The sequence below is a fragment of the Pan paniscus genome, chromosome 11 (genome assembly GCF_029289425.2).
Source record: "Pan paniscus chromosome 11, NHGRI_mPanPan1-v2.0_pri, whole genome shotgun sequence".
Taxonomy (NCBI): domain Eukaryota; kingdom Metazoa; phylum Chordata; class Mammalia; order Primates; family Hominidae; genus Pan; species Pan paniscus.
In genome coordinates, this window is record NC_073260.2 from 68,415,760 (window position 1) to 68,443,750 (window position 27,991).

The 27,991-nt window shown below is 42.4% G+C and overlaps 1 protein-coding gene across 11 annotated transcripts in view; it reads left to right on the plus strand.

The window, feature by feature from the left end:
* The window catches only part of TJP2 (tight junction protein 2), a 153,968-nt gene that overhangs the window by 104,577 nt on the left and 21,400 nt on the right, over positions 1 to 27,991 (plus strand). For all 11 annotated transcript variants that reach the window (XM_008978406.5, XM_008978408.6, XM_008978412.5 and 8 more), the window contains 10 exons: positions 6,851 to 6,904; positions 10,638 to 10,762; positions 12,555 to 12,657; positions 15,164 to 15,761; positions 19,556 to 19,659; positions 20,274 to 20,427; positions 22,004 to 22,112; positions 22,220 to 22,353; positions 23,428 to 23,494; positions 24,325 to 24,475. In XM_008978406.5, the coding sequence (XP_008976654.1) occupies positions 6,851 to 6,904; positions 10,638 to 10,762; positions 12,555 to 12,657; positions 15,164 to 15,761; positions 19,556 to 19,659; positions 20,274 to 20,427; positions 22,004 to 22,112; positions 22,220 to 22,353; positions 23,428 to 23,494; positions 24,325 to 24,475 (1,599 nt within the window). The remainder of the gene's footprint in view (positions 1 to 6,850; positions 6,905 to 10,637; positions 10,763 to 12,554; positions 12,658 to 15,163; positions 15,762 to 19,555; positions 19,660 to 20,273; positions 20,428 to 22,003; positions 22,113 to 22,219; positions 22,354 to 23,427; positions 23,495 to 24,324; positions 24,476 to 27,991) is intronic.

The following is a 27,991-nucleotide window of genomic DNA, read 5'->3' on the forward strand; positions in this document are numbered from 1 at the left end:
GTTTGAACATATGTGAGTGTTTACTTTTATGGCTTGAGACTTTTATGAAGCATGTCCCTTATGTGGACAGCTTTCGATTAATCTTTGGTTTTAGCTTTGACCTCCATCACTGGGCAGCAGCAGTCTGTGGATACAGAATCTAAAAGCCGCCTGTTCAGGGGGACTTTGGGCAGTGAACACTTCGGTATCTGTTTTGGGGTTGGCTTTTAACATGTTTCTACATTCTTTATGTAAAATGTATAGGATTTTTACCTATCTGGCCAAGATTTTTCAAAGGAAAAAAGCTTTATAAAAAGATTTAAAAAAAACACAACAAATAACTATTTGCCTTAGTTCCTTTCTCTTCTTTTGTCACACAAAAACCTTACTGTTAATGCATTAAGTTTTTTGTTTATGGTAGAAAAGTTAGCTCACTTTTAACTTTCCATGAGGTCTTAAGAATGACCTGTTACAATATAAAGGGGGTTGTCATGAACACTACTTACATGAAAAGTAAAAGTGATAAAGAAAGATGATGAAAGCACATTGAAGATCCTCCTGATGGATAGAATGTTGACACTTGGATTAAAAAGGTGACTTGACGTTTTCTGCATGCACCTCCCCCCACAGCTCCCCAGACCTAACCTGCGTCCCCACTCTGCCCACCGCACCTGCCTTGCTTTACCCTCTTTGCCCCTTTCAAATTACTGGTACCATCCTTCAACTCGCCCTCCTTCCAGTTGAAATTATTATCCCCTCTTCACTTTGCAAAATTCTAACTGCATTGAAAAATTTGCTGTTAAATATACTCATACCTCTTGGTATTAGATCCTTCACCAGGAGTCAGTATTCATTTTGGTGTTCACCCACTCATCTCCCTATTTTTTATTTATTTATTTATTTTATTTTTTTATTTCTTTTTGAGACGGAGTCTTGCTGTGTCGCCCAGGCTGGAGTGCAGTGGCGCGATTTCAGCTCACTGCAAGCTCCACCTCCCGGGTTCGAGCCATTCTCCTGCCTCAGCCTCCCGAGTAGCTGGGACTACAGGTGCCCGCCACCACACCTGGCTAATTTTTTGTATTTTTAGTAGAGATGGGGTTTAACCATGTTAGTCAGGATGGTCTTGATCTCCTGACCTCATGATCCACCCGCCTCGGCCTCCCAAAGTGCTGGGATTACAGGCGCGAGCCATCGCGCCCGGCCTCATCTCCCTATTTTTTAAACTTATGAAATGTTTGGTACTATAAAAGAATTAAATATCTAAATCATGGAGCATAATAATTAAACAAATGCCATGAGCCCATTACACATATCTGCAGACCATCACCAAGACAAAACACGAAGGAAATTTGTGTACCTCCCACCATACTCTGCCTCCTGCCCAGGTCACCTCATCCTGAATGTTATATTTTTCATTTCCTTGCTTTTTCTTTATATTTCCACTGCATGCGTGCGTACACACACACACGCCCCTAAACAATAGATTAATTTTGTTGGCAATTTTTTACTATAGTGAAAAACGCATACCAAAATTTACTGTCTGTACCATTTGTAAATGTACAGTTCAGTAGTGTTAAGTATATTCAAGTTGTTGTAAAACATTGTTTTTTGAGCTATATAAAAATGGTATCACACTCTACAAATCCTTTTGGGGTGTTTTTTTGCTCAACTTTATGTTTGAGATGCATCCCTTTTTTGGTGGTCTGTGTGACTGGTTTGTTCGTCTTCATTGCAGTAAAACATTGTATTTTAATAATGTATCAATTTGTCCATCCTGCCCTTGAGAGATACTGGGATATTTTCCAAGTTTTGGCTGTTGGGAACATTGCTGCTGTGAATACTTTATACATGTATCCTTGTGCATTTAGTCACACGGTTCTCCCGGTGCCTCTGCCTGGGTAGAGGAATCACTGGGTCGTGGAATGTGCATACCTTTAATTCTGATATATGCGTGCTCTTTCTATGGGCCTGCCTATAAAGCTCCCCCTGGTGCTAAGCAGCTACCTGCTGTCATTCAGAGAGAGGTCAGATATTGCTAGCAAGTCTGATCTGCGCATAGCCAAGAACAAGGTGGGTGGGACCAGAGCCCGGTGGCCTAGTTTGAATGTCAGGACCACAGCTCTCAGCTAAGCTGCTGCACCCTGGCAGCCTGTGCCCAGGGATGTTCCTAGAGCTGATGTTCTGAGGAATAAGGATGATTATGTGGGGCGCTCTGTGTTTCTGAAAAATTATATAAATGAGGCAGGAAAGACACTCAGTAGTTTGCTCTTTGGGTACACTTGTAGTTAGTTGGTAAGCTGCCCAAGGGCTTCGGCGATTTTATTCACTGATGTCTCTGAAGTGCCACAAACCACTTGCTTGGCAGAAGGTGGATGCTTAATAAATGTTTTTGCATAAATGAACAAATGAGTGCATAGTGAAGAGTTTTCTGTGAGACCTTCCCAAAAAGTCACAGTTCTGTAGGCTAAATATACATAGTTATGGTGTATCTTTAATGCTCAACAGAGCTACTAAAATTTATTTTTGCTCTAGTTCCCTTCCTTTACAATTAAGATTTTCTCTTTATCACTTGGCTTAGCAGAGCATATATTCTTTGAATATTATGTTAAGTAGCTAATAGTTAATTTTATTACCTGTTAACCATAGGTAAGAAGAAGCCTCGCAATCCGATTGGTTTCAGGCACCAGGCAAGTTAATAGCAAGGTCTGATTGGTGGTGGTAGTGGTAGGAGATTAATCGTCTCTCTGACAAATTTAATTTAAATTATGCTTGCAGGCAGCACAGGACACTTAAAGATAATAGCATCCCATTATTGAAGGGCTGTGAATTTCAAAAGCCAGATTCATTCTACTTGAGCCACATTTAAAAAATAAAATTTTGCAGGAACTCATTTATTTGGCTAAATGATAAACAAATTTAAATCCAAAACTTTGAAGAGTTTGTAGTTTTAAATTCCAGAATAGAAATGTATTTTAAAAGTAATGTACTCATAAAAATATTCTCTATAATATTCTCTATAATAGCACAGTTCCTTGGGATATTCAACATTTTTTTGGTATGTAGCATTGCCCAATCTTGGGGACGATTGTCATAGTCCCAGTTAGTTTTTTTTCCTGATAATTTTAAAGTAAGTTTTGTGGGGAGGATGCCATGTAATTTTTTTCCCCCTTAATTCATGGGGCTATAACTATATCCAAAGAAGAGTTGGCAAATATATTTATTTTACCACAACTTCTAGATTAATTCACTTTGTTGAAATTTGACAGCTTTGAGGTACAAGAAGGCATTGAGAAGATGAGCTTGGAGAAGTGGGCATGCTCATAAGGTCATTTCTGGGTGGTAGTGGCTTAGTTTTACTAAGGCCACATCTAAAACTGAAGTTGGCAAGGAGTTAGTAAGGTGTTCTATGGAAATGGAAAAGGGCAACCAATTCTGACTTACTGCAGGAGTTCAGTTGAGTGTCTGCTTTCTTTTTCTTTTCTTTCTTTATTTTTTTTTTTTTGAGACAGAGTCTCGCTCTGGAGTGCAGTGGCGCAATCTCAGCTCATTGCAACCTCCACCTCCCAGGTTCAAGTGATTCTCTTGCTTCAGCCTCCCAAGTAGCTGGGACTACAGATATGTGCCACCACGCCCGGCTAATTTTTTGTGTTTTTGGTAGAGACAGGGTTTCACCATGTTGGCCAGGCTGGTCTTGAACTGCTGGCCCCAAGTGATCCACCTGCCTTGGCCTCCCAAAGTGTTGGGATTATAGGCGTGAACCACCACGCCCGACCCGGTTTCTGCTTTCTGTTTCCATTTAAGAAAACTTTTTGGCCGGGCGTGGTGGCTCACACCTGTAATCCCAGCGCTTTGGGAGGCTGAGGCGGGCGGATCATCTAAGGTTGGGAGTTTGAGACCAGCCTGACCAGCATGGCGAAACCCCGCCTCTACTAAAAATACAAAAATTAGCTGGGTGCGGTGGCGCATGCCTGTAATCCCAACTACTCGGGAGGCTGAGGCAGGAGAATCGCTAAAACCCAGGAGGCAGAGGTTGCAGTGAGCCCAGATCGTGCCATTGCACTCCAGCCTGGGCAACAAGAGCGAAACTCCATCTCAAAAAAAAAAAAACTTTTTAACAAATATGTACAACTTCATTAAAATCTTGGAAAATTTATTGTGCTGCCACATATTGGAAAATGCTGTTTTAGACACATGCAGAATTCCAGAGAGGTATGGCTATAGAGCACATCTAGAAAGTCAGACCATAAGCACCTGAGTTTTTAGTCCACCCACCTCACGTATGCTATCAAAGAAGCAGAGAGCCACGAATTCGATAGAAACTTTCTTTAAGAAAATTTGTAGGCTGGGCACGGTGTCTCACACCTGTAATCCCGGCATTTTGGGAGGCTAAGGCAGGCGGACCATTTGAGGTCAGGAGTTTGAGATGAGCCTGGCCAACATGGTGAAACCGTGTCTCTACCAAAAATACAAAAAAATGAGCTGGGTGTGGTGGCGCACAACTGTAATCCCAGCTACTCGGGAGGCTGAGGTATGCGAATCACTTGAACCCAGGAGGCAGAGGTTGCAGTGAACCTAGATCACACCCCTGCATTCCAGCCTGGGTGACAGAGTGAGACCCCGTCCCCCCACCCCCCCCCAAAAAAAAGTAGCAGCAGTCAGTGCTTCAGTTATATTAATTGAATGATGAATGAATAGTGTATCCATCTCTTGATGTATTAAAAAGAAAAAACTTTGAGTGCCTACTCTGTGTGCCAGACACTGTTGTAGCAGATAATGGGACAAAGATGATTAGGATACAAAAATTTCACCTGAAAATTCACTTTTATTTTTTAAAATTGAAGAACAGTCGTCACAGTGAACAGACTTTAAGTAATTGGGGAGTTTTACATAATTTAGATAATAATCTTTTGGAATGTTTACATATTTCCTTGTGTTGATGGGCCTTCATTTAATCTAAATCTTGCACTTTTGGGCTGCTTGCGTCCCTGGCACCCCAGGCCCCATTCACCACCCAGTCCCAGGATTGCTGGTAGCACAGATCTCTCGTTCTGGCCTTTTTCAGGTATTTTGAGTTCTCTTTTTTTTTTTTTCTTCTTATTAAATATACAGATGGGGTCTCACTATGTTGCTCAGGTTGGTTGTAAACTCCTGCACTCAACTGATCACCCCGCCTCAGCCTCCTGAGTAGCTGGGACTATGGCATGTGCCACCATGCCTGGCTAACTTTAAAAATTTTTTGTAGAGATGGGGTCTCACTATGTTGCACAGGCTGGCCTTGAACTGCTAGGCTCAAGCGATCCTCTCGCTTCAGCCTGAGTGCTGGAAATACAGACGTGAGCCACTGCACCCAGCCCTCTTCTAATTTCTTAAAACATAAACACATAGTGCGGGCGGCTTGGTGGCTCATGCCTGTAATCCCAGCACTTTGGGAGGCCGAGCAGGTGGATCATGAGGTCAGGAGTTTGAGACCAGCCTGATCAACATGGTGAAGCCCCATCTCTACTAAAATACAAAAATTAGCCAGGCGTGGTGGTGCGCACCTGTAATCCTAGCTACCCAGGAGACTGAGTCAGGAGAATCGCTTGAACCTGGGAGGCAGAGGTTGCAGTGAGTGAAGATCACGCCACTGTACTCCGGCCTGGGTGACAGAACGAGACTCCGTCTCAAACAAAACAAAACAAAACAAAAAACCAACATATACACATATTATAGATACTCCATTTTTGTCTGTGGCTGGTATTTCAAATATTTAAAGTCTTTGATTCTTCAGTTTATTTTACCTCTCACTCATGGTGATGTGCGTGTTTAAATTGTGGGCTCATTTCCTTGGATACATACTATCTGGGGAATCTTTGAGGGCTGTGTTTGAGTGTGATCTCTGGAGAGGATTCTCATCTGCCTTTGTGTACTTGGTGGTATGGCCAGTGCAGAGCCCCAGTAGGCATGAGTGTTTGGCAGGGTGTGGTCACGTCTGTAATATGAATGCCCAAACCTGTGTGAATACAGGTCTGTTGATAGAAATTCTCCAGGGTTTTATTTTTAGTTATTTCCACTCCACCCATAGCCAAGGATGAGACAGTCACTGCATCTCCATCTGTGTGCTGGTATTTTTTTCCCCTAATAGATCCACCCAGACCTGATCTCCCACCCTGTTTGGATCCCCAGCCTCCTCTAAATGCCTGCTTCAGTGCTGGCTTATCTCTGTGGTTCTGAGTGTTCTTGGCGTTTCTAGCTTTCTCACAGGCAGCCTGCATTTAATGGATTATTATTTTTAAAATGATACCACCAGTTTTAGTTTTTTCTGGATACCTACTTTGGAATATTGTCAGAGATGGAAGTCCCAGTGGTCCATTTATGAAGACATTCATCTTTCATACTCAGTGATACAGATGGAGAAAAAGCCGAAAGATCCCGCAGATCACCCAATTGGGCATACCCTATGATAAGGCTAAGGATATTTTTAGACATAAACATGCAGAAAACTTGCCTACGAGGTCACCTTTGACAGGAAGAGGGGGAGAATGATTTAAAAAAAAAGAATCTATTTGAAACTAGATATTTTTAAAGGGGTTTTATGCTGATAATGTTTTGGAATAGTGATAATAAAAGGACTCAGCACTTAACATTCCATTCTTTTTAGGGTCTGTCTCTCACTATGTATTTCACTTACCTTTCAAGTATTGTTTCTAGTTTCATTTCATTGAAGGAGAGTGTGTTTGAAAATAGGTAGCATAATGAACAGATATTAACTCTTTTTTGGTATAGAAAGTGTGAGCTGGACTTTATGTCGAGGCATTTTGAATGATAATTTTATTTCTAGCATTGAAAAGGTTGTGATTTTCATCAGATTGGTTTTGTTCTTTTAAAACAGGCCCCAGGCATGGAAGAGCTGATATGGGAACAGTATACTGTGACCCTACAAAAGGTGAGTTCTGCACATTTCATATATTCTACAGTCATGTTCTTGATTTTACGGATCATGGATCTTATTTATTTTCACCTACACACAGTTTTGGCTTTTTTTTTCCCTTGAGGTGCATAATGCATTATAGATACTAACTGGCAATAATTGCTATGTTAACAAAGATTTGCATGCTATTGTATTTTTTGATTAAGGACTGTTTAATATGGAACATTTCAGAGGTTAGTGTATACTCTTATCTCCAGCTAGAACAGGTTATGAAAGAGAGAAAAGAAAGGGAAGAATGAAAATGACCTGTACTGTTTAAGGATGTGGAGGGAGCTTTTTACAACTTCTGTAATTTTAATTATGACATATTATACATACCTTATAACTCTTAAAAAGTGTAGCATCCAAGAGACCGTAAGTCATTTGTGTGAGGCTGAGCTGGAGAACTGCACTCGTGGTTCTGCATTTTTTTTTTTTTTTTTTTTTTTTTGAGACGGAATTGCACTCTTGTCGCCCAGGCTGGAGTACAGTGGTGCAATCTCGGCTCAGCGCAACCTCCGCCTCCCGGGTTCAACCAATTTTCCTGCCCCAGCCTCCCAAGTAGCTGGGATTACAGGCGCCTATCACCACGCCCGGCTAATTTTGTATTTTTAATAGAGACGGGGTTTCTCCATGTTGGTCAGGCTGGTCTCGAACTCCTGACCTCAGGTGATCCACCCGCCTTGGCCCGCAAAGTGCTGGGGTTACAGGCGTGAGCCACCGTGCCCAGACAGTTCCACGTTTTTATTCCGTCAAGCTGCCTTCCGGTCATCATCACTGTGATTTTCCTGGTTTTTCTGCAGGGTTTCTTCTGGCTCTGAATTCCTCCAAGGTCTGACATCTCCTAGAGGGACCATAAGTTCCTCATAGGAAGAGTTTTCCTTTGACCCTCAGAACTGTGAGCTTCAAGCTTTGTCTTCTATGAAAATTAAAGACATTCCTGAATTTAATGTTATTGAATTAATCCAGGTAGAAAAAAATGTCTCTGGGCCAGTGCCCAGGTACCCAGACTTCCAGATCAGTAATCACAATTTCTTCATTTGAGGGGTTTTGTCTGCTTAGGTCTTATTTTTCAACTCTCCTCGTCTTTCTGACTCTCCTCTGCCCTTTCCCTGAGCATTTCATGCATTCCTTGAGTTGTGGACCCAAAATTGGCAGAGGTCAGAGATTTTTTTAGGCTTGGCATAGAGGATGGAGCTGCCTCTGTCTAAAACCAGGTGCCGGCTGGTGGTGCTGCCAAATTCAAAGCCATGTGATTAATAGACAACACCCCCAACCTGTTTTGAGTTTGTAATTGTGTATAATCAGTCAGCATAGTGGGCCTCTCGTGGGAAACTTTCCTTGGAAAGGAAGATTTTCTTTTAGTCTCGGAGTAAATTTTTATATAATCGAACCCAGATTTAAGAATATACAGTCAAATATACTCATATTATCTGGATGAAACTGGGCTTAGATACATATATATATTTTTGAAATGGAATCTCATTCAGTCGCCCAGGCTGGAGTGTAATTGCATGATCTCAGCTCACTGCAACCTTGACCTCCTAGGTTCAAGTGATTTTCCTGCTCCAGCCTCCTAAGTAGCTGGGATTACAGGGGTGTGCCACCATACCTGGCTAATTTTTGTATTTTTAGTAGAGATGGGGTTTTGCCATGTTGGCCAGGCTGATCTCGAACTCCTGGACTCAAGCAATTCACCCGCCTTGGCCTCCCAAAGTGCTGGGATTACAGGTGTGAGCCACCGCACCTGGCCCAGGCTTAGCTTTTTAAAACACAAATGAATTAGGATTATGTATTATCTATGCTCACCATTGTGCATTGCTAGACTGATCATGGATGTAATAAATCTTATTTCCGATCTTCCATGCATGTAGAAAAGGGTTTAGTGCTTTGCTTTCTCATGAGATCTCAACACACATTTTATGTTCAAATTTTATCTTTAAAATCCAGTTACGGGCCGGGCGCAGTAGCTCACGCCTGTAATCCCCACACTTTGGGAGGCGGAGACAGGTGGATCACAAGGTCAGGAGATCAAGACCATCCTGGCCAACATGGTGAAACCCTCCCTGTCTCTACTAAAAATACAAGAATTAGCTGGGTGTGGTGGCACATGCCTGTAGTCCCAGCTACTCAGGAGACTGAGGCAGGAGAATCACTTGAACCTAGGAGAGAGGGGTTGCAGTGAGCCAGCACCACTGTACTCCAGCCTGGCAACAGAGCAAGACTCCGTCTCAAAAAAAAAAAAAAAACAAACAAATCCATTTACTTCTTTTTCACTGTATGTTGAAATGAAACTACCAACACATCTACTTTGAAGTTAAAGGTATACTTTAAAAATACAACTTTAGGCAGACATAAGAAAGAACGAAATATGTCCTTTGCAGCAACACGAATGTACCTGGAGGCCATTATCCTAAGCAAATTAATGCTGAAACAGAAAACCAAATACTGCATGTTCTCACTTAGAAGTGGGAGCTAAACATTGGGTACACACAGACACAAAGATAGGAACAGTAAACACTGGGAACTCCAAAAGTACGGAGGGAGGGAGAGGAGCAAAGTTTGAAAAACTACTTCTTGGGTACTGTGTTCGGTACTTGGGTGACAGGATCATTAGAAGCCCAAACCTCAGCATCAGACAATACCCATATATAACAAACCTGCACATGTACTCCTGAATCTAAAATAAAAATAAAAATAAAATTAAAAAGGATTGGCTAGCACTGGGAAGAGCAGTCTTTTCCTGCCCAGCTAGAAAGTTGTGGGGTTTTTTTGTTTTTTAGAGACTTCTCCATTTGCCCAATTTAAAGTGCAGAAGCTGCCTTGGCTTGTTGCAGCCTTGACCTCACAGGCTCAGGTGATTCTCCCACCTCAGCCTCCCAAGTGTCTGGGACTACAGATGTGCACCACCATGACCAGCTAATTTTTTGTATTTCTAGTAAAGACAGGGTTTTGCCATGTTGTCCAGGCTGGTCTTGAGCTGCTGGACTCAAGCAATCTGCCTGCATTGGCCTCCCAAAGTGCTGGGATTATAGACATGAGCCATGAGCCTAGGCAGAAGGTTTTTTTTTTTTAATATGTCAAAACATCACAATATACAGAAGAATTAAAAATATTTACAGTACAGGCCAGGCACAATGGCTGTCTGTTGTAATCCCAGTGCTTTGGGAGGTTGAGGCAGGAGGCTCATTTGAGCCCAGAAATTTGAGGCTGTAGTGAGTAGTGATCACACCGCTGCACTCCAGCCTAGCAACAGATCAAAACTCTGTCTCTTAAAAAACAAATACAGTAAGGAAATCTGAAAATTAAAAAATACAGTTTTAGTACAGGTTCAGTTTTTACTGAAGTTGTTCCAGCTCGGGCCAGCATGATGCAAAGAGGTACAACTGGTGCTTCAAACAGTACTTCCCTATTTGGACTGAAGACATTGTTTCCTATCCCGGCCAGCTTCTAGTGATAACTCCAGTCTGCACTATCAATCTTTTCCAGCCTCTACAGGCTGTTTCTTTCAGATAAGGAATTTCCCTTTATAAACCTGTCAGCTGACAATGACTATGCTTTGTTTTGTTTCTCATTTGTTTCTGTAAGCCCATCTGTTCCTGAACAGTCTCTGGTTATTGATTTGACCTTTATTTTATTGAGTGCTTGTAATAAATCCTGAAAGCCACTTATTGAAGGATTTTTAATATTTCTCCTCTCTGATGTACAGGATTCCAAAAGAGGATTTGGAATTGCAGTGTCCGGAGGCAGAGACAACCCCCACTTTGAAAATGGAGAAACGTCAATTGTCATTTCTGATGTGCTCCCGGGTGGGCCTGCTGATGGGCTGCTCCAGTGAGTGTCCTCCCTCGCCCCGCAGCCCCTACCAGCCCTACTGGTTGGCCCTAGACGGGGTATTTTGGTTGGTGTCCACTTTATTTAAAAAAAAGAAAAAAATAACAAACTTTTATATAATATTTGAAAAGTCTTCAAGCTGGAATGGAAGCCATAACACACCATGTTTGAATAATGCCCAAACCTTGGGAACACCCCAGCTTTGGAGCGAGGAGGGCAGTTGTTTCCGTAAGACGATAGTTCCAAACATCCCTCCTAGGTTTAGGAATCATTTCTGAACATGGAGTTTTAAATTGGCATGCTTCTCAACCCTGATGCTTAACCAACACTGTTTATGTTTGTTTTAATTTATATTCTTTAAGAATTTAATGAGGAGACTTTGGTTTATTGATTTTCTTATTTGTAAGAGTGATGTGGAAGTTGGGACAATTTACTATAGGAAAACCGCAAGTTTTCCAACTGCCAGCTTTCTGACCTGAAGAAGTAACACCATTTTATTTTAATTTTTAATAAAGTTTTTCTTTTCTTTTCTTTTCTTTTTTTTTTTTTTTCCAGACAGAGTCTTGCTCTGTCACCCAGTCTGGATTGCAGTGGTGCAATCTCAGCTCACTGCAACCATCACCTTCCGAGTTCAAGCAATTCTCTTCTGCCTCAGCCACCTGAGTAGCTGGGATTACAGGTGCCTGCCACCACTCCCAGCTAATTTTTGTATTTTTAGTAGAGACGGGTTTTCGCCATGTTGGCTAGGCTGGTGTCAAACTCCTGACCTGCCCACCTTGGCCTCCCAAAGTGCTGGGATTACAGGCATGAGCCACCATACCCAGCTGGTAACACCATTTTACGTGATACATGCCTGATTCCCACAGGATAACTTCTCAGGACGAAGTCTAAAGTTAACTGTATGGCTGCATTGGATAAATAGCTCAAAAGTTTAGGTTTTGTTGGTGTTTAAAGCCTCTGTGGACTAAGCACAGTGGCTCACGCCTATAATCCTGCACTTTGGGAGGCTGAGGTGGCAGGAACGCTTGAGGCCAGGTGTTCAAGATCAGCCTGGGCAACATAGTGAGACCCTGTTGGGATGGCATGTACCTACTCGGGTCCCAGCTACTTGGGAGGCTAAGGTGAGAGAATCCTTTGAGCTCGGGAAGTTGAGGTTGCGGTGAGCTATCATCAGTCACACTACTGCAGTCCTTCCTGGGTGAGAGAGGGAAACCATGCCTCTTAAAAAATAAAATTATAATTAAGAAAGTCTCTATAGTTTTATCAAAGTTAGTAGTCTTTCATATGGAGAAATGCAAAATTTTAAAGTAATATTTGGGATGAACTGGAGCAATAGGATTCTGTGATCTCAAAATTTCTTAAGAATCCAAGGCAAGCCCTTTTCCTGCACAAAAGCACAAATGGATATACACCTACTTGGAAGGAGTGTTTTTAGACTTTTCTGAAGTCCACCGTGCACCTCAGGCAATAGGGGACTGATAGAGAAATTCCTTTTGTGTCCAGACCTCACCGTCATCAAGTACCTCCTGGTGTGATGCTGTGGTTTGGGGAGATCAGGCCTCTCTCTTCCCAGATGATTTCCATTTAGACACTCAGAATTGAGCTGTATGGCCCCCAGTTCCTTTCTTTGGAAGATCTCAGGCCAAGTTGACTGGGCCTTGGGCGCCACTAGACACTGAGCTCTTTAGAAAGCCTTTCAGGTCTATTTGCTGCTTCTATTTGTTCCTAAATAAATAATTTACAATGAATAGATGGGAGTTTTTCATGACCCATTTTTATTTCTTGTTTACAGAGAAAATGACAGAGTGGTCATGGTCAATGGCACCCCCATGGAGGATGTGCTTCATTCGTTTGCAGTTCAGCAGCTCAGAAAAAGTGGGAAGGTCGCTGCTATTGTAAGTACTGGGTTTGCTTTCAGCTTGCCTTAATAGCATTTTGGTTTTTTGCCCAGAAGAAAATTACCCCTTGCTTTTAAGCATTTGACAGAATTACATAACCTAGGGACCGCTGTTCTTGGATCCTCAGTACTTTTGGAGGGGTGTGAAGATATGTGTAAGTTATCTTCCTACTTTTCCTTGTGTCTTCTCCTGAGGCCAGTGATTCTCTGATCTGAGTTAGTTTGCCTTAGGAACCAAGTTAGGCAATTATTCCCTAAGAGAATTAGCTAGATTCAGAATACTGGTAAAATAGTATTAATTTAGAAAAAAACTTTCAGCTCAAAAACTCACTTGTAAAGGCCCAGGCAAGGTATATTATACCTTCATAGACTAAGAGTTTCATTAGAAGACTGTCTATAATCTTCATTCATCTATTCCTTCATTCATTCACTGGCTGAGAATCAACTGTGAGCTGGATGCCATTAGGCCCTGGGGCCAATCTATGTTGCAAGATGTGTTCACTCCAGTGGGGCAGGTAGGCACACACAGTGAGAATGGTAATAAAGTGTGCTTAGGGGCAATGCTAGTAGGCATATACCCACATATATGGTTGTGTGTGTGTGTGTATTTTTTTTTTTTTTTGAGACAGAGTTTTGCTCTTGTTGCCCAGGCTGGAGTGCAGTGGCACGATCTTGGCTCACCACAATCTCCGCCTCCTGGGTTCAAGTGATTCTCGTGCCTCAGCCTCCCGAGTAGCTGGGATTACAGGCATGCACCACCACACCTGTCTAATTTTGTATTTTTGGTAGAGACGGGGTTTCACCATGTTGGTCAGGCTGGTCCCGAACTCCCAACTTCAGGTGATCCGCCAGCCTTGGCCTCCCAAAGTGCTGGGATTACAGGCGTGAGCCACCTCACCCGGCCACATATATGGTATTTAATGTTTTTCAACTTTATATTATGACGATTTCAAAGAAAAAGGAAAGTTGAAAGATCAGTGTAATAAACATTTATCTTCTAAAATATTACTATTCTGCCATCTTTACTTGGTCTCTGTATGTATATAAACACTCATGTCTTTCTGGCCAACCATGCGAAGGAAAGTTACAGACATGACAGTTCATTTCTACTTACTTCACATGCATTTCCTATGAATGAGGACATTCATCTATATAATACTATTATCCGATCTAAGAAAAGTAATAATTTTACAGTATTATCTAAAATCCAGTCCATATCTCAACATGTCTTTTTCATTTTTAGAGATGGGATCTTGTTGTGTTTCCCAGGCTGATCTTGATCTCCTGGGTTCAAGCGATCCTTCCACCTCAGCCTCCCAAGGTGCTAGGGATTACAGGTGTGAGCCACCATACGCAGCTCTCAAAATGTCTTTGATATGTGTTTTCTTCCCTATCCAGGATCCAAAGTTCACTCATTGCATTTAATCATTATCTCTTTAGTTCCTTTTAATCTAGAAGGGTTCCTCTTTCCCTTGCCCCTCTACCCCACCCCCCACTTTAAAAATGGCATTGGGCCAGGTTCAGTGGTTCACGCCAGCACTTTGGGAGATGGAGGCAGGCAGATCACCTGAGGTCAGGAGTTCGAGACCAGCCTGGCCAACATGGTGAAACCCCGTCTCTACTAAAAATACAAAAATTAGCCAGGCATGGTGGTGTGCGCCTGTAATCCCAGCCATCGGGAGGGTGAGGCACGAGAATCGCTTGAACCTGGGAGGCGGAGGTTGCAGTGAGCTGAGTACAGTCCAGCCTGGGCAACAGAGCGAGACTTTGTCTTAATAATAAATAAATAAGGCATTGACTTTTCTTCCTTAAAATTTTAAAAATTTATGCATAATGCATAGTTATAGGGTGTGATTAATTTAATACATTAATATGATTTGTAAAATTCAGATGAGATTGGGCACATTCAGGATGGTATGGCTGTAGACATGATTTGTAAAATTCAAATCAGTGTATTTGGAATATCCATCACCTTAAATAATTGTCTTTTCTTTATGGTGGAAACGTTCAGATTATTCTCTTCCAGCTATTTTGGAATGTACAGTAGATTCCTGTAAGCTGTAGTCACCCTACCGATCTAACATTAGGTCTTATTTCTTCTATCAGACCATATATTTGTACCCATCAATCAACTTCTCTTTATCCGCCTTTGCCCCCTTGGCAGCTATGTATAGAATGTCATGCTTTCTGGATTTTTGTTTTTTGAGTTTTATAACTTAGTGATTTGGGCCTCTGAGACTTTTCAAACTTGAGTAGAAGCAGATTTTGGAGGTACTATTTTATTATTACCTTAATTCAAGGCCCTGTACTCAGAGCTTCACCGTCATTGTCCTATTCTAACCCTGTGAGATTTTTATTGTCCGTTTCCGGATGAGGAACCTGAACCTTAGTGAGTCGGCAGGGATACGGTTTTCCTGAAACCAGAACCAGGGCTCTTAACCACTGCCTTCTCCACATTGAGTTGTGATTGTCCTGCGTCGACACTGAGTTTGTTTTGACAACAGGTGGTCAAGAGGCCCCGGAAGGTCCAGGTGGCCCCACTTCAGGCCAGCCCTCCCCTGGATCAGGATGACCGGGCTTTTGAGGTGATGGACGAGTTTGATGGCAGAAGTTTCCGGAGTGGCTACAGCGAGAGGAGCCGGCTGAGCAGCCATGGGGGGCGCAGCCGCAGCTGGGAGGACAGCCCGGAAAGGGGACGTCCCCATGAGCGGGCCCGGAGTCGGGAGCGGGACCTCAGCCGAGACCGGAGCCGTGGCCGGAGCCTGGAGCGGGGCCTGGACCAAGACCATGCGCGCACCCGAGACCGCAGCCGTGGCCGGAGCCTGGAGCGGGGCCTGGACCACGACTTTGGGCCATCCCGGGACCGGGACCGTGACCGCAGCCGTGGCCGGAGCATTGACCAGGACTATCACCAGACCTACGACCCAGACTACGAGCGGGCCTACAGCCCGGAGTACAGGCGTGGGGCCCGCCACGATGCCCGCTCTCGGGGACCCCGAAGCCGCAGCCGCGAGGACCCGCACTCACGGAGCCCCAGCCCCGAGCCTAGGGGGCGGCCGGGGCCCATCGGGGTCCTTCTGATGAAAAGCAGAGCGAACGAAGGTAGGCATGCTTGATGTAGGAAGAAAAGCACTGTTGTGATATGAATAACCTTTTTTTTCTTAATTTTTTTTTCCCCCGAAAGTGTTGCTGTCATCCAGGCTGGAGGGAAGTGGCGTGATCTCGGCTCACTGCAACCTCCACCTCCCGGGTTCAAGCGATTCTCCTGCCTCAGTCTCCTGAGTAGCTGGGTCTACAGGCACCCGCCACCACGCCCAGCTAATTTTGTATTTTTAGTGGAGACAGGTTTCAACATGTTGGCCAGGCTGGACTTGAACTCCTGATTTGAGGTGATCCGTCCACCTGAATCTCTCACAGTGCTGGGATTACAGGCATGAGCCACCACGCCTGGCCAGGAATAGCTACTTTTTTTTTTTTTTGAGACGGAGTCTTGAGTCTTGTTCTGTTGCCCAGGCTGGAGTGCAGTGGCGTAATCTGGGCTCACTGCAACCTCCGCCTCCCAGGTTCAAGCAGTTTTCCTGCCTCAGCCTCCCTAGTAGCTGGGATCACAGGCGCGCACCACCATGCCTGGCTGATTTTTTTATTTTTAGTAGAGACGGGGTTTCACCGTGTTGGCCAGGCTGGTCTTGAACTTCTGACCTCAGGTGATCTGCCCACCGCAGCCTCCCAAAGTGCTGGGATTATAGGCATGAGCCACTGCACCTGGCCAGCTAACTTTTTTTTTGTTTTTTTTTTTTGAGACAGAGTCTCACTGTGTCACCCTGGCTGGAGAGTGCAGTGGCATGATCTCGGCTCACTGCAACCTCTGCCTCCTGGGTTCAAGTGATTCTCCTGCCTCAGTCTCCAAAGTAGGTGGGATTATAGGTGCCTGCCACCACGCCTGGCTAATTTTTGTATTTTCAGTAGAGACAGGTTGGCCAGGCTGGTCTCAAACTCCTGACCTCAGGTGATCTGCCCACCTTGGCCTCCCAAAGTGCTGGGATTACAGGTGCGAGCCACCGCATCTGGCCGAGCTATCTCTTAATTGCACTTAACTAGCATTGTACCCAGCATTGACCTAAATACCTAACACCAATTAGTTCGTTTAATCCTCAGAACTACCTCATGAGGGAGGACTCTTGTGTCTCCATTTTATAGACAAGGAAACTGAGGCACAAAAGGTTCATTGACATACACAAAGTTGTGTCATCATTGGAAGAGCCAGGCTTCAGAATTTTGGCTTTAAACTAGGAAACCAGTGGTTCTCAAAGCAGTACATCACCTGGGCACCCCTTAGAAATGCGGACTCTCAGGCCCAACCCAGTCCCACCGGATCAGAAACCATGGGGTGGAGCCGGGTGCAGTGGCTCACACCTGTAATCCCAGCACTACGGGAGGCCGAGTTGGGCGGATGACTTGAGGTCAGGAGTTGGAGACCAGTCTGGCCAACATGATGAAACCCCATCTCTACTAAAAATGCAAAAATTATCTGGGCGTGGTGGTGGGTGCCTGTAATCCCCACTTCTCTGGAGGCTGAGGCAAGAGAATAGCTTGAACCCCGAGGGGCAGAGGTTGCAGTAGCAGAGATCATGTCACTGCACTCCAGCCTGGGTGACAGAGCGAGACTCCATCTTGAAAAAAAAAAAAAATAGAAACCATGGGGTGGGCCCTCAGAGTGTCTGTGTTAATAAGCTCTCCTAGTGGCCTTGCTGCATCTCAAGTGGAAAACCACAGTGGAGGACAGTACTCCGCCTAATCATTGTTGAGTTTCTGCGCTATGCAAGGGGCTATGTTGAATATTCTTTTACATAGTCCTCACAAGAACCCTGTGTGTTAGGAGGCTTCGTTTCTGTTTTGTTTTTTTTTGTTGTTGTTTTTTTTTGAGACGGAGTCTCGCTCTGTCGCCCAGGGTGGAGTGCAGTGGTGCGATCTCGGCTCACTGCAAGCTCCACCTCCCGGGTTCACGCCATTCTCCTGCCTCAGCCTCCCAAGTAGCTGGGACTGTAGGCGCCCGCCACCATGCCCGGCTAATTTTTTGTATTTTAAGTAGAGACAGGGTTTCACCGTGTTAGCCAGGATGGTCTCGATCTCCTGACCTCATGATCCGCCCACCTCAGCCTCCCAAAGTGCTGGGATTACAGGCGTGAGCCACCACGCTTGGCCAATGAGTGCATTTTTTAAGAGGATTGAGGAATTGTTGAAAAATGCCAGAGAGATGTTATCACTCAAGCTTGTCTCACTCAGCCTTCTGTTCTGGGCTGTGAGGCTGTTTGACCACTAGGGGCTCGCCATCCATGAAAGTAGCTTTGCCCTTCCCTTATTCCATTCTTGACTATCAGCTTCCTAAAGGACTAGGGCATGAGCCACAGCACTTCTAATCTTTGTGGTAAGATCTGGCTGACAAGTTTACCGTAAATCATTTAAAACTTATTTTAAAATTGACTTCATACCTTTCCTGAATTGTGGAAAGTTAATTTGTTTTGTAATTATAAGATTTTTAGTTTGAACAATAATAAAAAATTTTGTGCCTGTTTTAAAACCTGCTCTGTTGTGGTAGTTTCCTAAAATGTGAACATTTATTCTTAAAATAATGTATTTTTACAAGTTTATTAAGTAAAACCAGAATAGTCTAAGTAGCATTGAAAGTATTTAAAAATATGCATACTTAGTAATTACAATGTTTTTGCTTTTGATAGCAATTCAGAGTCCATAAACTCCCAAAGCTATGCTGGTTTTAGTTGAATGCTTTTTTAATTACTTTGCCTGACTTCTTTAACCCTTTTTTTCACCCACTGAATTCCTTTCAATGCCAAGCTTCATGTAATCTAAAATGCTAGATTTTTTGCAGTGCCTTCCTGTAGACAGCCTCATTGTCAGCAGAACATGCCTATTAAGGTGTGCTGAATTGTTTTTTTTCTCCCCAACATTTTATCTGAAAAGTGTTAATTTGGCCAGGTGCAGTGGCTCACACCTGTAATCCTAGCACTTTGGGAGGCCGAGGCGGGTGGATCACCTGAGGTCAGGAGTTCGAGACTAGCCTGGCCTACATGGTGAAACCCTGTCTCTACTAAAATACAACAATTAGCTGGGCATGGCGGTGGGCACCTGTAATCCAGCTACTTGGGAGGCTGAGGCAGGAGAATCACTTGAACCTGGGAGGCAGAGGTTGCAGTGAGCTGAGATCATGCCCCTGCACTCCAGCCTGGGTGACAAAGCAAGATTCTGTCTCAAAAAAAGAAAGAAAAAGAAAAATGTTAATTTTATAGCAAATAAACATATAACCTTCATCTAGTTTTACCAATTGTTAACATTTTGCCACACTTTCTTTTTCCTCCTCCGTTTTTTTTCTTTCCTTCTACTCCATCACCCTTCCTGTTACCTCTCTCAGTGGGTTTTTTGGTACTATTTAAGTAAGTTGCAGGCAACTCACCTTTACCCATAAATATTTCAGAGGTATCTTCCAAAGATAAGAACATTCTCCTACATCAGTCACCATAATACCATTATAACACTTAAGAAGATTAACGTTAATATCCCTTTCATATATTATAGTTCATTTTCAGATTGCTCCAAATGATGTAACTCATTCTTCCCCCACCCTCCACTGGATCAGGGACCTATGGTAGTTCATGCATTGCATGTGGTTTTTATGTATCTTTTAATCTGGAACAGTTTCTCTACCTTTTTTGTTTTTTATGGCATTGACTTTTTTGAAGAGTTCAGGCCAGTCATCTTACAGAATTTCCCATATACAAAATTAACTTTTTAATACATATTTTAAAATCGTCCTATAAACCAGACTAAGTTTTTTGAACAAATTGATAACATACGTGTATGTTTATGTGTTTGTCTCCTAGAGTATGGTCTCCGGCTTGGGAGTCAGATCTTCGTAAAGGAAATGACCCGAACGGGTCTGGCAACTAAAGATGGCAACCTTCACGAAGGAGACATAATTCTCAAGGTGGGTAGATGGGGGCAGAGAACGGTAGTGTGCATACTGCCGTTCATAGCCTGCATGTCCACATTCAGCACCAACACAGTGAGACTTAGATCCAGTGAGAGTCAGTGGTAAGACAGAGGTGGCAAGAGCAGCATAATGAGACGATTTTTATCAGAAAAACCAGACATCGAGGGTCGTAACAGTTTAATGTCAGTTTCGAAAACAAAAACAAAAAAACTCCATGAATATTTTCTTCTTTCCTGTTTAAAGTTTAGATCCCTATTCCCTAAACTAAGGAAAGATGAGAAGGAAAGTTGGTGGTATATGAATGCTGAATATTTAATAGGTCTTGTAAACCTCTCCAGTCAGGAAACACGTTCCAGTAGTAAACCAAACCGTTGTCTTGAGCTTGGAAGTTAAATAAATTAGCAGAGTAATTTACACCTGTATTTGGGATCCAGGCATGCAGGATTATATTTAATTTAAATGACAATTCATTTTTATTGAGTCATCCTAAAGCCAATATCTGTTTGAATATCTGAGCAAAGCCTTTACATTTTTAGAAGGGGAAAATATGAATTTTCTACTGTGAATAATTTTATTGCATTTAACATTACCATTCTTTATAAACACAGATCAATGGGACTGTAACTGAGAACATGTCTTTAACGGATGCTCGAAAATTGATAGAAAAGTCAAGAGGAAAACTACAGCTAGTGGTGTTGAGAGACAGCCAGCAGACCCTCATCAACATCCCGTCATTAAATGACAGTGACTCAGAAATAGAAGGTAAAGGAAGAGGAGGCTGTGAGCTTAGCTGGAAGTAAGGAAGGCTGTTGCTTCCCCATTCTTTTATTTAGTGTAGCTATCCAGCTGGAAGTTAAATTTCTAAGGAAAGACCCCTTGAAACCTTAATCCCCAAAGGTCACTGGTTGGTTGTTATTTGCTTATTAAAGTGCCTATTGAAATTAGGTTTCCAATACAAAATTCTGGTGCATTTGCGAACTCTCAGAGAACTATCAATTAGGCAATTGAAAGCAAAACTTGTCAGTAAAAAAATGTGTGTTTGAGTGGTTCAAAGAACTAACCATATCATTTATATATTTGCTAATTGCTTATTGTTTTTTTTTGAGACAGAGTCTCCCTCTGTTGCCCAAGCTGGAGTGCAGTGGTACAATCTTGGCTCACTGCAACCTCTGCCTCCGAGGTTCAAGTGATCCTTCTGCCTCAGCCTCCTGAGTAGCTGGGATTATGGGCACCTGCCACCACACCTGGCTAATTTTTGTGTTTTTAGTAGAGACGGGGTTTCACCATGTTGGCCAGGCTGCTCTTGAACTCCTGACCTCGTGATCTGCCCGTCTTGTCCTCCCAAAGTGCTGGGATTACAGGCGTGAGCCACCAGGCCCAGCCTTAATTGCTCATTCTTTAAAAGTGGCTATTAATATCTCTAATAGAGAAGACAATTTGGAGGATAGCTAAAACAAGTAGATGCTCAAAAAGAATCAAAATGGCTAATATTGTGGCATTCATTAGTTAGCAGTCTGCATCACCTCTTCCCTTTTAAAGAGCTATATTCATTATTTGAATATGAATTATACATAGGATAACATTTTAACCTTGTAAAAATTGCCAATAAAAATAGTTAATCACAGTATATTCTACTGAACCATCTACTGTTGCTTTTATGCAGAGAAGTTTAGAAAATATTAAGTTACGAAGTTGTAAAGCAGACTTTTGTTGATTTTTTTTAAAGGAATTTCTTTGTAAAACCTTAAAACTTAATTCACTTTCCAGTGTATCAGAAGTTGTTGATCACTGTTACGGGTGCAGTGCAGGAAAACAAAAGGAGCATGAGAAATAATGCCAGCATGTTAGGGGGTTTGCAGTTTATTTCCTTGCTACTCAGTATGTAGTCCTCATCCCCCAACCCCTGCTACTGCATAATCAGGTAACTGGATAGAATTGCAGAATCTCAGTCTCCCCTCAACTGCCCCACAACGACTGCATCCTAACAAAATTTGTATGCACCTTAAAGTTTGAGAAGCATTGGGCTGCTTGGGAAGAATTAGTGTATACATCTATGATCCAATAATAGAATTTTGACTCTTCTGTAGCAGCTTTGATGGAAAATGAGACAAAAGAGAAATACACAATTCTAAATTTGCCTTCCCCTTTATTAATTAATGCCTTTCCCTTAAAACGAGCAAGTTTTTCTCCAGGGGAGGACTATTAGACTAATAGCACATTTCCTGCCTACCTCGTTTCCATTTCCCGTGTTTCCTACCCAGAGAATAGTGCAATTTCTCTGGGTAGGAGAATATTTTAAATATTTTATTTAAAAGTCTTTTCTTATTTTTGAAACTAGATATTTCAGAAATAGAGTCAAACCGATCGTTTTCTCCAGAGGAGAGACGTCATCAGTATTCTGATTATGATTATCATTCCTCAAGTGAGAAGCTGAAGGAAAGGCCAAGGTAAGATGACATGAATATTCTCTTGTACATGTCATTGTGAATGTACACACATATGTATTTATGAAACTGTTATCTCTTGAGACATTAACATATGACATGTGATTCAGTTCCAGAGAGGACACGCCGAGCAGATTGTCCAGGATGGGTGCGACACCCACTCCCTTTAAGTCCACAGGGGATATTGCAGGCACAGTTGTCCCAGAGACCAACAAGGAACCCAGATACCAAGAGGACCCCCCAGGTGAGCCATTAAGACCACTCAGTTTCAACAGTTGTGTTCAGAAGTGTGTGCTCACACAGCCATAACAAAGAGTGAAATCATGTCCTTTGCAGCCACATGGATGCAGCTGGAGGCCATTATCCTAAGCTAATTAACATGGGAACAGAAAACCACATAGCACATGTTCTCACTTTTAAGTGGGAGCTAAACATTGGGTACAAATGGACATAAAGGTGGCAATAACAGAAACTGGGGACAACTAGAGGGGAAACTACTAAAGGAGGAGATGGAAAGGGTTGAAAAACTATTAGGTATCATGCTCACACCTCGGTGACAGGATCAGTTGTACCCCAAACCTCAGCATCATGCAGTATACGCATGTAACAGACTTGGACGTGCACCCACTGAACCTAAAATAAAAGTTGAAATTATACACATATATGTAAATACATAGATATGTATACATATATGTATGCATGTGTGTATATATGTATACAGATATGTATGTACATGTATATGTGTATGTATAAATAAGTGTGTACTTAATTCCAGAGGGTGGCTGAAAGGGAAGAAGGAAATAAAAAATTATATATGGAAGAGGCCTTCCTTTCTCTCTCTCTTTTGACGTTGACAAAATATAAAATAATAGCCTTGTCTAAATGCCATTAGAATTGGTCACACTTTGTCATATTTGATGAGTTGAGGTCATTGTTTTCTCCCATCCTCGATCCTGACCTCTTCCCCCAACCCTTCCCCACCACCCTACAATTATCATCATAATTTTATATTCATAAATATTTAAGGGGAAACAGTATCATTATTGTATGTTTTTTAAGTTGTTAAAAATTCTATGTTCTTGTGCATGTGATTGTACACCTTGCATTTTAGAGGTTCATTTTTTATCTCTTGTATTTTGAGAAACCATTGGCACCTGCTAATACTTCAGAGTTAAACGACACTTTAGAGACTTCTTTTTGTTTGTGATGACATATATGTCATAGACTTACATTTTTTTGTGGATTTTGTGATTTTTCTATTTAGAAACGCACTCTTCTTAGTCCAGATTGATAACAGTAGATGTTTCTTAACCTACAGCTCCTCAACCAAAAGCAGCCCCGAGAACTTTTCTTCGTCCTAGTCCTGAAGATGAAGCAATATATGGGTATGTATTTCCGTCTCTCTTTGTTTTCCCTTCTTCCTTACAGCTCTGTCTCTGTAACTGAAATCCAGAAGAATGGTGGTTTTTGCCTAGATGGTGATTTTGTACACTGTCAGCCACCTGTAACCAATCCCCATTGGTAGTGCTTATGAGAAAGAGGAATGATTTGTGGGAACAGCAAAATGCGGAAGTGGGTGAACTTTGTGATGTTAATGTTGTCTGTTTACCTACCTATCTAGCTACCTTTCCAGAGTGTTACTCTGAATATTTGCGTTTGTCAGATAAATTCACTCCCAAATAGGTGAAGTATTTATTGCTAAACTACGGTGCCCTGTGGTGACTGCACTGATGTGATGGTCCCAGTGTCAGTCCGTGTGGGGGAGGGAGCAGGAGTGCTGCTGCGCTCTGCACTTGATAATCAGAACCCCTAGTTCAGCAGGGTTCAAGGGCAGCAGCCTCCTGGATTAGGATTCTGCTTCTTTGTACCCAGACTGTGTCTTTATTTGACAAGAATGCAGTGCAAGCGGGCCTTCCTTTGGAAGAATTTTAGCCCTAACTCTGCCCTTTATTTGCTTTCTCATCTTGAAAGAGTTGCTGTAAAGATTCTATAATTCTATGTCTTCACCAGTAACAGGGACCTACTGATACTCATCTCATGGTCCCAAGAAAGATAAAATTGTAGGATATATGAGATAGATGAGAAAAATGAGAGGGCTTTGTAAACTATAAATCACTCTGTAGCTAGAAGAAATTAAATCTCTCATTTGCTAATGTTGTTCTCCCTTTTAAAAAATATCTCCCATCTTTCCTTTCTGAAACGGAACCTATTGCAGCCCTAATACCAAAATGGTAAGGTTCAAGAAGGGAGACAGCGTGGGCCTCCGGTTGGCTGGTGGCAATGATGTCGGGATATTTGTTGCTGGCATTCAAGAAGGGACCTCGGCGGAGCAGGAGGGCCTTCAAGAAGGAGACCAGATTCTGAAGGTAAGAACAGCCCAGCTCTGTTTCTAGAAGTTACTTGTAAGGAGTGCACTTTTCTGGGTGTTCTTTCTGTAAGGGAAGACAAAATGGTTCAGCTGGTGAAACAGAGCAGCTGCAAGTTTGTTGATGCCCAGCATTGAAGTCTCTGTATTCCTCAAATGGGTCCTGTCTTCTCAGTCTTGGAACCCAGAACTCATCCATGTATCTGTGAGAACTGATAGTGTTTCTGCCCTTGCCAAGATTTTATTAGTCTGATTAATGTGAAAATATTGAGACTCTAAGTAAGCACTTACAGGAAAGATTTTTCAAAAAGATCTTTCTGATTTTTGCTTTTTTCACTGTGTTCCCCCTGCCTGCCATCTTTCTTAAGGCAGTGTCCTGAAATTGAACAAAGGTGAGTGGTTGGCATCAGACTGGGTGATTGGAATTTCGTCCCAGCCTCTGATTAGTTCTGTGACCCTGGTTCACCCTGAGACTCAGGTTTCTGTATCTGTTTAATGGGGATGAGAATACCTGCCTCGCAGGGACTGTGGGAAGATTAGACCAGGTAACACTTACAAGGCACCTAGCAGAGTTCCCTGGCACAGAATAGGAAGCTGAGTGTCCATTCTTTTTTCTTATTGGAAGATAACAAATAGCTGCTATTCAATGTTATTTACATCTAAAATTGTCCAAGAAAGGGAATTCCTGGTTAATCAAATATTGATACTTTTAAAATTACTATGTGTTTGTATAATCTGTTAAGGAATTAAAAAATAACTCAACTTGACATTTGTGTGTGTTTGTGTGTGTGTGTGTGTGTGTAGCATTCTTTGTTGACTTCGGAATAAATTTCAAGAACATCAAGTATCTCCTTACAATAAAAATATAGAGTACTAGGGAACTGTTTTTTTTTTTTTTTTTTGACAGTCTCGCTCTGTCACCCAGGCTGGAGTGCAGTGGTGCTATCTCAGATCACCGCAACCTCCGCCTCCTGGGTTCAAGCAATTCTTAGTCCTCAGCCTCCCCAGTAGCTGGGATTACAGGTGAACTCTTAATTTTTGTCTTTTTAGTAGAGACAGGGTTTCACCATGTTGCCCAGGCTGGCCTCGAGCTCCTGAGCTCAAGCAATCCACATGCCTAGGCCTCCCAAAGTGCTGGGATTACAGGCGTGAGCCACTGCGCCCGGCTGGGAACTGTCTTCATTGGAATTTCTTTCTGCTTCTGCAAACTTGCAGTTCATATATATGAGGTTTTTTTTTTCTTGTTAATGTTAGTAAAAAATCCATATGTAGTAAACTAAGGGGTCTGGTAGGGGCTTCTAGGCTCCAAGGAGAGGGGAGAAAAAAGTTCTAGAATTCTCAAGGAAGCAAGCAGCAAAGTACAAAAGCAGGTGGCCCCCTTCCTTCTTGGTCCCGTTGCAGTAGTTCAGATTTCATTTCTGGAGCAGATGAAGGGCAAACCTTGATCATGAGCTTTGCAAAAGCTTTTCAGTGAAATTCTAGACCCTCCTTGGCCCTGGTCAGGATCTAGAAGACTATGTACCTGCACAAACCTCATGTTGCTGTATGATCCTAGGAAATACCACTCACCAAATGTTACTGATGAAAACCCATCTGAGTGCCAGCTCATACCAGTTTACTCTTTGCATATATGCTGATGAAGGAAAAAGGCATTTTTTCTAACTATTGTGAGGCCATAGGATGATAGCTAGAAATGTGGAGCTTTTGCTCATTAAGGTTCAATGATAAAATATTTTCGTATGTTGAGGGGCTGGGAGATTTTCTAAATTTCCGTGAAGAAAAGTAGTGAATTCACCTAGAGGCTTGGCAGTCAGACCTCTCTGTAAGTTGTTGTTAGATGGGGAGAGTCGCTTTGGTGGATAAAAAGTCATGGTATCAGCATTTATACTTAAGGTGTTTTGTTTCTTGTTATCACCCTGGCAACACGGAAGGAACTCTGGGAACTGGCTTCTTTTGCAGTCATCCCATATGGAGGTCAGGCAATAGGTGGTCCTCATTTCTTGGGTGCGAATAAATTTTCTGTTGACTACAAAAGAAGCTTTCAGTTCTAGAAAGGGGTGAAAAAGATTGAGTTTGCCTACGAGGGCGGAGAAGCTGCTGCACAATACTAAGCTGTGGCTGATACAGGATCCTCTTCAGGCTCACAGCAGACACGGCTAGACCCTGTAGACTACTAAATAGCTAATCAAAGAGGATATTTATTGGAAAGGACTGTTCAATGTAACCTTCAAGTAGAAAAGTGCTGCCCTAGCCTTTTTTCACTTTAATTTGTTTCAATGCTCCTTTTCATGGCCAAATTGAATATATAAAGTGAGCCTTATACACATGCTAATCACTTTATTCTGTTGTGGGGTTTTTAAGTGTGGCTCTTTGTTTTGCAAAGGTGACAGACAGCCTAATGTGTGGAATGAAGACGTGAGCCGGATATGTATATTCCTTATCAATAATGGAGATATATGTGCTTTTGCTTATTCCTACTTGGCTGAACTACCTCTTTGCTTGTTATTTATCTGATAGAGTTGTCATTTCTCTTTCAGAAACTTTTATGGGATGGAAAAGAGAAAAAAGACTTCTAAGTTTGGTTATTAACCATGTAGATTTTTAAAATGTAACTACCATGTGTGCTTTAATTTTGACCATTATAGTTTTTGGCTATCGAAGACTGTGATCGAGACTGATCTAAGGTTAATCTCTTGTGGCCAGAGAGATGGACTGAAGGACTCCCAAGGTCCTCCCACAGCCTTGTGGCCCTGTCTTATTTAAGTAAACAAATACAAGCATATATAGTACATGTGAAAATATACATATGGCTATATGTAGATACAGATGTAGATAAACAAATGGCACAAGAAAGGATACCAAAATGGGATGATTCCTAATTGGGGGACAGAGAGGTACAAATGACAGTACCTTAAATACTAAATACTGTTTCAAAGGAAAAATTAACTCAATTGCTTTAGCACATCACTTTATTTTAAAAGCACCAAATTAGTTTTAGTCTAATGCCGACTTTCACTTAATCATAAATTTTGGCCTTAATTTAAGGCCCACCCAACTAAGGATAAGTTTCTTCTTTAATAAAGCATTACTCTTGTGATTAAAAGGATTCTGTAATTGTCAATGACTGAAGAAAATATTTCATAGGAATTTTATATCTTTATTTCTACAAAATATTATTAACATATCAGGTACTTTAATATGGTTTTTGCATTTTACTTATTTATAATTCTGTTTTAAAATAGGCTGAAAGATACAGAACTATGGGCCAGGCGTGGTGGCTCACGCATGTAATCCCAGCACTTTGGGAGGCCTAGGTGGGCGGATCACCTGAGGTCAAGAGTTCGAGACCAGCCTGGCTAACATGGTGAAACCTTGTCTCTACTAAAAATACAAAAAAAATTAGCTGGGTGTGGTGGCGCATGCCTGTAGTCGCAGCTACTCGGGGAGGCTGAGGCAAAAGAATTGCTTGAACCCAGGAGGCGGAGGTTGCAGTGAGCCAAGATCGCGCCATTGCACT